Below are 10744 nucleotides of genomic sequence, written 5' to 3'. Positions count from 1 at the left end.
AAAGTACTTCATATTTCTTGACATCCCCTAAATGATTAGTCATAGAGCAACTAGGGAGAAACAAGATATTTTGATCAAGAGGACACGAGGAAGCCGGCATATCACCACACACATTTGTCAAGGAATCTTTAGGTGAAATGCATGACCTATCAGCACAATAATTTACACTATGTGTGGTGCTAGATATGCTCGTGTCCATAGAGGTTATGACATTTTCATCAACATATATTTCTTCACTCACCATGTCATTACCTTGTGAGATTGAAGATGCTGAGGTGTGCAAGCAATCGGATATGGAAGTAGTTGTGGACTCTTTAAGATCGAAAAGAGTGAAGAGCTCATGCACCAACTCCTTCATCATAATACCGTCTTCATCAAGATCGGACCCACCATATATATCTTCAAGTTTAGTCCAAACTTCATGAGCTGACTTGCAAGTCGAGATAGACTTAAACACTTCAAGACTTATGGTTCGATGAATGGCAAGAAAAGCCTCACAATCAAGATACATTTCATTAGTAGACGAAGATGCATCATCCTTTTTGTCGGCAATCCGTACAAGAACAATTCGTAAAGTATTTGGGCCCATGGACCGAAAGTGATGAAGCATACGAATTCTCCATAGGGTATAATTTGTGCCATCAAAGTCAAAGATGCCATTGTGCACTAATCCAATAGTCGACATCGATACTCTCTAGGTCGTGAAACCTAATTAAAGAGAGACCTAGCTCTGATACCAATTGAAAAGACCTCAATGACGCCTAGAGGGGGGTGAATAGGCTATTTAAAAACTTCTTCGGATTTGTCTTGAACCTAATGCGGAGATAAACTAAGAGGGTACTTGTCAAGCACAAATCCTGAATGCACTAGGCACTGCAACGTGTATCAATAACACGATCTACCAAGATGGACACAATACAGTTACTTAACAAGCACAAGCAAGTTACACAAACTTACTTGAGCTATATCACACAACAAGTAGGTGAACAACACAAGATACTAGATCACACTATATCAACACGATATATCAAGGGCTGCAAGTATGAACGTGTGGATATAGAGGGTATGCTTGAATGATTAATCTTGTACAAGAAATAGCCAACACAATATAATGAGCACAACCAATATGCAATGTATGTATGCTCAAATAACACAAGTAAACCACAAGTAAGGAGTTAGGGTTAAGGATAACCAAGGTCACTGAGACGAAGATGTATCCCGATGTTCACTTCCTTGGAGGGAAGCTAGTCACCGTTAGAGAGGTGGATGTTACCACGAAGGCACACCAACGCCACGAAGGCTCACCCTATTCTCCCTTTGAGATAACACCACGAAGGCATTTCTCAACCACTAGTGGTAAGCCTTTGAGGTGGCTTCCAAACCCTCACAAACTTTTCCGGGGGAAATCACACGGATTGATTCCTCTCCGAAGAACTCCTACCGCCTAGGAGTCTCCAACCTCCAAGAGTAACAAGATCACGGGGAATGCTCAAAACTTGCTCAAATCACAAATAGCTTGGGTTGAGAGAAGGAGAGGGAGACGATCTATCTCTTGATTGGAACAACTCTCAAAGGGGCTCACAAATGCTGTTGGGATCTAAGATTTGGAGTGAGCAAATGTGTGTGAGGTGGAAATGTGTTCTTATGAGGATAAGGCTGTGTTGGGCAACCCTGTCACGAAGTGGGAGGGGGGTATTTATAGAGGGGAGAGAAAAAGAGCCGTTGGGGACACTTTAAGTCACACAGGGTCCGGACGTCCGACAGTTGTCGGAAGTCTGGGCGTCCGCGAGGGGTCGGACGTCCAACGGGGGTCGGTCGTCCGAGGCCTGTAGATACGACTGAAACTATTTTGAATTAAACAGCGACCGGACGTCCGACAGGGGTCGGTCGTCCGAGGCCTGAAGATACGACTGAACCTATGTTGAATTTATAAGCCACCGGACATCCGGAGAGGACCGGAAATCTGAGTTATACAGCTCAACTTCTACTGGTGGTAGGTTCCGGATTTCCGACGGGTGTCGGACGTCCGGCGCTCGGACGTCCGGAGGGAGCCGGATTTCCGAGATATAGAACTCAACTTCTACTCGTGCAGGCTTCCGGATTTCCGGGTCTTGGCCGGATATACGGGCCTCGGACGTCCGGAGGAAGCCGGAAGTCCGAGTTATATGGCTCTGATTTCTCTGGTATAGGATTCCGGATTTCCGAACTAGTCGGTCGTCCGGTCCTCGGACGTCCGGAGAAAGCCGGATGTCCGAGGCACTGGTTCTGTTTTTAGATAACAACAAAGCAGTGGAGATGTGGTCTGAGCAGAAAGTGATGATGTAGTTTGAGCAAGTTCATCGCAAAACCTGTGATCCCCTCTTAATAGTGCGGGATCCCTAAGGACTCAAGAATCATAAAAGAGTACTGATGATCCATACTTGAGTGTATACTTTTATTCGTTGATCATCACTCCGCACAACTAACGTCAAAGGAACTGATACCTTTGAGTTAGCCCGTTCACCTGAGCTTGATGTTGTTGTTCCTTCTTGGCTCAAGTTGAAAGCAAGACATGATGAAGTCTTCAAGTAGCTTTCCCATACACAATGCGGAAAGCCTAGCTTATGTATTCATCTTCATTTGTCCACCATGTGAACATCCACAAGAATCAAGCATGTAGTGCTCAGGAATGCTTATCTTGATCTTGTCCTTGTTAGCACATGAGGTTGTCCTTATCAACATCCTTGTTAGCTTATGTTTCAATGATATATTTGTGTTGATCCACTTGAACTTGCACACCACAATCTTGATGACGATCACCACTTGATGTCATCCTTCATGGGTTGTATGAGATCTTCCTTTTGGCACAAGCCCAATGAAAGCACACCTAACCCCCACACAGGAGTCTCACAAAGACCATGGGTTAGTACACAAACACGTAATGGACAATGCTTACCATACCATGGGATCACTTGATCCCTCTTGGTACATCTTATACGCTTTGTGTGTTGATCATCTTGATTTACTCTTTGTCTGAGATCTTGATCAACCGAGTGTTTCTATGACCATTCTTTGGATAATACCTTGAATAACATCTTGGTCATCATATAAACTCCTTGAACCCAACAGATGGACTTCAAGAAGTGCCTATGGACAAATCCTATAAATATAACTTAAGGCAACCATTAGTCCATAGGAATTGTCATCAATTACCAAAACCACATATGGAGATATATGTTCTAACACATGCCGTGACTTGCATGTATTCAGTATTTCATGCATCATATGTATTGTGCATCGTGTGGTGAATATCGTGTGTTGATTTGTGTTTCCGGTTTGCTTCGCCTCGATAGAGTTCCGCAAGCGTGACAGATTGTGAGGACCCTTTCGACTACATCGGCTCGTCTGCTTCACGGAGTCATTCTTCTTCCAAGCGGGATCTCAGGCAAGATGACCATTTCCCCAGATACCATTACTATCATTGCCATGCTAGTTTTACCGTCTCTATCGTTATGTCTCGTTGCCTACCACCTGTTAAATATCAGCCTCTCAACATTGCCATGAAAACCTTCAACATGTTCACAACCTAGCAAACCACTGATTGGCTATGTTACCGCTTGCTTTACCATGTGTTAGCGTTGCTAGTTTCAGGTGCAGTTGTTTCCATGTGATTACATGGGTTCCTTGTTATCACTCTATTAAGTTCTATTTAATTTAATGCACCTATATACTTGGTAAAAGGTGGAAGGCTCGGCCTTTCTAGCGTGGTGTTTTGTTCCACCTTGGCCCCCTTAGTTTCGGCTACCGGTGTTATGTTCCATAATTGAGCGCTCCTAACACGATCGGGGTCGTTATGGGGACCCCCTTGATAATTCGTTTTAGATTAGAGCTGGTCTGGCAAGGCCCAACATTGGTACTACATCTGCCCAACATAATAATTTTGTTAATACTGAAAAGCATAGGGCGTCATGAACCCGAGGAGTAATTTTACATAAACAGGGGGGCCAGTGCTGATGGTGTTGGTCCCAAACGGTCTGCCTGCGGGGCCACCGCGAGGAAACTCGAGGTTTGGTACTCGTAGCTAGTTCCATCCGGTCGTGTCCTGAGAACGAGATACGCGGCTCCTATCAGGTTTGTCGACACGCCGAGCGGCCTTGCTGGATTAGTTTTACCTTTGACGAATGTCTTGTGCATCAGGATTCCGGTGATGCTTTGGGTAATCTCAGAGTTGAGGTTTTCCACTAAGGAGTCCGACGAGATCGCGAGCTTCGTGATCGAGGATTTCTATGCGACTTGTGGTAATTTGTGATGGATAAGTTGGAGCACCCCTACAGGGTTAAATCTTTCGGAAAGCCGTGCCCGCGGTTATGTGGCAACGTGGAAGCTTTGCTTAACACTGGTTCTTGACAACTTGAAGTTAACTTAATTAAAATATGCCAACTGAGTGTGTAACCGTGACTGTCTCTTTCGTGAGTTCCTTCTCCGATCGAGGACACGGTGGGGTTATGTCTGACATAAGTAGGTGTTCAGGATCATTCATTTGATCATCAGTAGTTCGTGTTCTCTATGCGTAGACCATCCCCCTCTTTATTCTTGTACTCGTAAGTTAGCCACCAAATATATGCTTAGTCGCTTGCTGCAGCCTCACCACTTAACCATACCACACCTATTAAGCTTTGCTAGTCTTGATACCTTTGGAAATGAGATTGCTGAGTCCCATGTGGCTCACAGATTACTACAACACCAGTTGCAGGTACAGGTAAAGATTACTTGATGCGAGCGCGTTGATTGTTCATTTGGAGTTGCTTCTTCTTCTTCTTCATCGATCTAGGATGGGTTCCAGGCCGGCAACCTGGGATAGCAAGGATGGACGTCGTTCTTCTTTTCTCGTTTGTTTTCGTCCATAGTCGGACCCTGCTCTTCTTCATGATGTTTATATATTGTACTGATGTGACTCTAATGTAGCTTGTGGCGAGTGTAAGCCAATTCCATATATCTCTTCTTTTCAGTACATGTACTTGTAACGATATCCATTCTTGCGAAACGACGAGATGCGCTTCTATCCCTGACGAGGCCCTGTGCCAAATTGAGGATAGGATCGCATCTTAGACGTTACAGTTTGGACGCCGGAAATATTTCGGGCGTCACCGGTAGCGTACGGGGACCACCGGGACCACCGGAAAGGGTTCCGGAGGTCCACCGGGAGGGGCCACCAGCCCCAAAAGGTGACATGGGCCAAAAGGTGGAAGGAAACCAGCCCAGAGTGGGCTGGTGCGCCTCCCACCACGAGCCCAAGGCGCCTAGAGAGGGAAAGGGGGGAAACCCTAAGTTAGGTGGGCCTAAGGCCCACTAGGGATGCGCCACCCCCTCCCCCCCCCTCGGCCGCCACCTCCAGCCCCATCTAGGGCTGCCGCCCCCCTTTAGGGTGGGAAACCCTAAAGGGGGCGCCACCCTCCCTCCCCCCTATATATAGCGGGGGGTTTTGCCATTGGAGACACGGTTTTTCGATCTCTCTCGGCGCAGCCCTGCTCTTCTTCTTCCTCCTCTCCCACGGTGTTTTTTGCGAAGCCCTGCCGGGAGACCTCGTCTCTCCATCGACACCACGCCGTCGTGCTGCCGGAGATCTTCCCCAACCTCTCCCTCCTCCTTGCTGGATCAAGGTGCGGGAGACGTCACCGGGTTGAACGTGTGTTGAACGCGGAGGTGCCGTGATTCGGCACTAGATCGGAATCACACCGCGATCTGAATCGCCGCAAGTACGACTCCATCAACCTCGTTCTAGCAACGCTTCCGCTTAGCGATCTTCAAAGGTATGAAGATGCACTCTCCCCTCTCTCGTTGATGGTCTCTTCATAGGAAGATCTGAATATGGCGTAGGAAAATTTTGAATTTATGCTACGTTACCCAACAAGATGCGCTACACATGCATGCTTGGACGAATGACATTGTTGGAGAGATGTGCACCGAAAGCTTGTCTCAGTTCATCTTGTTATGGGAGATCCTTATCGAAGTGGAGATCGACGCTGGCAGTGAGGATAGGCCGATTTGGGCTTGGAATGTGGAAGGAGTCTACACGGCATCCTCGGCCTATAGGATGTTATGTGAAGGGGGAATGAGATTCCAGTCTTATGCACCCATCTGGAAGAGTTGGGCTCCCCTAGCTTGCCAGATCTTCATGTGGTTGGCAGTGCAATACCGGTTGTGGACGTCGGATAGGAGGGCACGACATAGGCTACAAGACCATACCTCCCCTTGCTGCTTGTGTGATCAAGAAGAGGACACGGTCGGCCATATCCTTACTCAATGCGTCTTCGCAAGGCAGGTGTGGTTCCTTTGCTTATCCAGGATGGGTTTGGTGCCACATTTCTGTCCAACTCAGCATGCAACTCTAGTGGAGTGGTGGTCGATGGCTTGAAAGCGAATCACCAAACACATTCGTAAAGGTTTTGACACACTAGTTATGCTTGTCAGCTGGAGTCTATGAAAGCAAAGGAATGGTAGAGTGTTTGATAGGAGTGTTGTCCTCAACGAAAGGGGTATGGTGGATCTCATTTTCAAGGACCTTAGGAACTGGACTGTGGCAGGAGCTTCTCGAGTGATTAATCTTATTGAGTAGTAGAGTCTAGTTAGTGGAGTGGGGGCTGGGTTAGAATCGACCTGTGATGCTTAACTAGCTATGATGTAATCTCTTATACATATATTCTACCTTTTATAAAGGTATGGTACGCCTTTGGCGTACCCTCAAAAAAAACCATCGTGTGGGCCTGGCTGGGCCTCATGTGGGCTACCAAACAGGCACACACCTCCACCTTTGTTTCTACATCAATGGCCATCTGCGTGGAAGCTTGACAATAATCATGAAGGATCCTTCACATGCTATTATACCATTGTAAGATTATTGAAGGATTCCTCACAGGCTATTATACCATTGTAAAGACAGTTGCCTACGTATAATTAATTTTATCATAGTTGACCCTATTTTAAATATACTCCAGTCTAATTGAATGATACCATAACGTTTAATTGTTTTTGTGTTGGTTGCATTCCCTAAAAAAATCACATCTGAACTGAATTTCTGACAATGTGGATGCAATTCCTTCTCCTACTTAATTAATGTCCTATTCCTTTGCATAAAAAGGAGAGGCCCAAGAATATGCACTCAAGTCTCTTCACATTTGGCAAACAAAAAATAAAAGTATTCAATATCTTCACAGCCTGCACAGCTAGGCCCACACAGCTTCCATCACTGATACTCCCTCTGTTCCTAAATATAAGTCTTTTAAGAGATTTCACTAGAGCTCTACGAAGTAAAATGAATGAATCTATACTCTAAACTATGACTATATACATCCGTATGTAGTCTTCTATTAAAATCTCTTAAAAGACTTATATTTAGGACCGGAGGGAGTACAACACATGAATTTTAAATGCAGGTGGCCTATCAGGTTTGCCACTTACCTTTCCCTGACATGATCATTCGCAAGTTAAAAGCCCATACAGGAGATAACAGTTGCGCCCAGCATTCACAGTAACTTATTCTCAGGGTGATTGCCAAGTAACTGATATTGATCAAAACTGGTACTCAAAACAACAGCACAGCAGAGCCTGGCAGGCTGGCACACCGCGCACTTGCACTTGCAAGTTCAAAGCTCTCAGTTACAAACATATAAGCAAGCGGGTCTACAAAATCGCTTACATTTTATCTATAACAATAAAGGCCAGAACATTACATTATATATCTATAACGATAAAGACCAAAGCACCATAGCCGACTGACTCCTCAGCCAGAACTCACAAACACAAAAACATACTACGTACGTCGCAGGTGAGGATCACAATGTAGATCCTTGAGACTCGGTGGATGATAATTACACGGTGAGTTTGTGTGGTGTTGGGGATGGGTCTAGATGCTGGAGCTGAAGGGCAGCTACGAGCCCCTGCCAGGTTTCACCAGGGCGAGCGGATGTCTTCAACTCCACAAGTTTTCTGTGCTTCTTGTAGTAATCTTCAAGCTGCTTGGTCTGCAAATTGAATGTTAAATATAATTATATTTCTAGAGTTAACCATGTGTTCCCACTGTCAGGTTCAGATGTAATAGGATAAAATCCTCTATACGCCCACGTTGTCTTTTCTTGTGTTTCAGGTAGTATAAAAACACTTTTTTGTTAGATAAAATTGAAATTTGAGTGGTCCCCTATGTGCAAAGGAGAGCTGAGATCTATCCTAGCCAACCATACATATTCAAAAAAAAAAAAACCAAGATGAAAATACCTGCTCAGCGTAAGCACGCATCTTCTCCATCCTTGGGTTTTCCAGGCCTACGGCAGAAGCATGTTTTGCCTGAGCATGCCATGTAGAGCTTCCAAGTGAGAGATTACGCTCCCTAGACACCAGATTGCTGACATCAAAACGCTGTCCACAGTGGGAACAGATGTCCCCCCCAGACCGCTTCTTCATCAAACAGTTATCAGCACATTTGAAGTTCAGAACCAAGTCGATGTCAACAATCTCATCAAGTATCTCCTAAAATATGAGAACAGTCAGAACACTGGAACTCTGGAAGTATCTAACATCAATGCACTATATTGTCTAGGCTAACTGGTTAAGCACATGATAACAGTAAGTGCTCTTCTGTTCAAGCATATAAGGTAACTGGGGACCTACAGCTTGTATTCGGGTACGTGGGATTCCATCAAGGATAAATCCAGTTTCACCCTTGTAGTATCCCTCCTCAAGACGCTTAGTCAGCAACCCAAATATGATATCCTCTGGCACAAGCTTCCCTTCATTCACCGAATTAGCAATCTGTTAATATGCAATGCAAAAACCATTTAGCAAAACCGAATACCCACAAAACCACAACCAACTGCTGTAATTTTTAACATACTCGTACAATAGTTATATAGCAGTGTCCACTTATGAAACAGAAAAATAGTGAGTGGATATTCCATTGGTGGCCTTGCAGCATGACGTGCTCAGGGCTGTGTGATTCCCTCACGTCATCGTTCACCCGCATCCATGATATGAGCCAGTTTCAAGTGGAAGGCAGAACGACCTGTGTGTTCCATGCCATCGCGCCGTAGCCGGCTCCATTGTGAAATGGTTCTCAGTTTGTACGATTAAGAAACTCTACAACTACTCTCCAGCTGTTCAAGAAAGCAGAACAAGAGGGCCGGACAAATGCAGGGCAAAGTTGGAAGCATGTATACGCAGACGGCCGCCCTCCACAAGATGCCAGAACTGGATGTTCCAAACTTGCTTATGAAACAGCACCATGTGAACATAGGCAAATTACGGTGTTGACCCAATCATCGCCTAAGGGCAGGACGCGGAGAAAGACATGGCCACCATACTCCTCTCCCAGCATCATACTGTCCAGTATATTAAGCATAAAAATATGGACGGAAATACTTATGTGATATTGTTTGAATCGTGGCCCTTAAATAAGGACTAGGAAATTGTGGCCAAGAAAATTTCTTTCTTTCGATTTGTGTAATAACTGTGGGAAATATGGGGAAAAGTCAGAGAAATTTGCTAGCCCAGCGAAAAGTTGTGGCCTTGGATAACTTGGGGCAAAAGATCACATGAGTCCGTCCATAAGTCACGAGAAATTTCGAGAAGCGAACATGAAATTGGCCACGCAGCCTCAAATTCTGTCAGTGAGGAAATGGAGCGAATTTTCATCAATTAGGCACAAAGGATCCGTATTGATGTTCCAAATTAACGAAATCCCTTGAGATGTTCCAAAAATTAGTCAAAGCCAGAAAAATCTCCAGAATTTCTGGCGCCAATCGGACTCAAATGATCATGGTTAGTATCGCCGGGAGGACCCGAGGCCGTAAAATTGGTCGATGGCGAAACGAACGGCAGCTCAGATTACAACCAAATGCAGTAAAGGCATTCGAATACCCCGTACGAGAATCGGAGAATTCGGAGCGAGCACGAGGCCGAACCTTCTTGTACAGCGAGGATGTGGGGCTGAGCTCCTGCCTGACGAGCGTGCCCATGGAGATGTACGGCACGGCGAGCATCTCCGCGAGGCGCGCGGCGTGGGCGTGCTTCTGCGGGCCGGGGCGGCCCATCACCACCCACTGCACGCCCCTGGGACCGCCGTCCGCCGGGCAAGACTCCGCGGCGGGCGCCGATGCGCGGGCGCGCTGCCGCCGCTCCTCCTCCTCCTCCTCCCACTCGGTCCAGCACGAATCGTCCTCTGCCAGGGCGGCCGCCGATGCCGCTAGCCTGCGGCGGTGCGGCGCGGCCGGGGCCAGCGCGTGGGAGAAGGATCTGGCGGCGCCGGCGAGCCGCAGGAGGCCAGCCATTGCTGACGTGGAGGCGGCGGCGGCGGCGGCGGCGGCTAGGGTTTGCGCGGCGTAGGGTTTTGGGGGCTGGGTCGGTGGTGGGTGCGCGTGGGGAGATCGTGGGGTTAGAGATTCGGCAGCTCCTTTTCTTCGTTGAGATGGAGATTGCACGGAGCCGCTTCTTTTCTTTATGCTGGCTGGTGGCCTATGGAGCTGCGGAAGGCACATACTCCTATGAGTATGGAGGAGCTCACAAGCGGGATTTCTCTTCGATTTTGCGTGGCCATCGAACGGTTACTTGGACACTCATGTGGAATTCATGCTCCTATGAAACCCTCGTTCGGTTTGTAGGGAAAAACCAAAATGTAGGATTAAACGTTTACGTTTATGGTATTCGATTGCAAGCATGTTCTATGCAGATGCAAAGTGCTTTCTTTTGGAAAAATCACATATATTAATTTGATTGG

At 46.5% G+C, this 10744-nt stretch overlaps 1 protein-coding gene across 1 annotated transcript; it reads right to left on the bottom strand.

Moving 5' to 3' along the window:
* Nucleotides 1–7524: 7524 nt before the first annotated feature.
* On the bottom strand, nt 7525–10521 carry LOC123411168 (probable adenylate kinase 7, mitochondrial). Its single transcript, XM_045104108.1, has 4 exons — nt 9933–10521; nt 8644–8784; nt 8251–8502; nt 7525–8000 (listed from the first exon to the last, which is right to left on the bottom strand). The coding sequence occupies exons 1-4, from the start codon at nt 10503–10505 to the stop codon at nt 7848–7850; spliced, it is 1119 nt and encodes a 372-aa protein (XP_044960043.1). The 5' UTR covers nt 10506–10521; the 3' UTR covers nt 7525–7847.
* Nucleotides 10522–10744: the final 223 nt, after the last annotated feature.

The sequence above is a fragment of the Hordeum vulgare genome, chromosome 7H (assembly GCF_904849725.1).
Source record: "Hordeum vulgare subsp. vulgare chromosome 7H, MorexV3_pseudomolecules_assembly, whole genome shotgun sequence".
Lineage (NCBI taxonomy): Eukaryota > Viridiplantae > Streptophyta > Magnoliopsida > Poales > Poaceae > Hordeum > Hordeum vulgare.
This window is presented reverse-complemented; position numbering and strand designations above follow the sequence as displayed.

Bases quoted from the DNA above. Each gene is read 5' to 3' on its own strand.
- LOC123411168 (XM_045104108.1), bottom strand. From the start codon at position 10,505: ATGTGCCTTCCGCAGCTCCATAGGCCACCAGCCAGCATAAAGAAAAGA. The intron at 8,785-9,932 runs GTTCGGCCTCGT...GCATATTAACAG, and splicing joins CATCCTCGCTGTACAAGAAG to ATTGCTAATTCGGTGAATGA. The intron at 8,001-8,250 runs GTATTTTCATCT...TTCAATTTGCAG, and splicing joins TGCGTGCTTACGCTGAGCAG to ACCAAGCAGCTTGAAGATTA.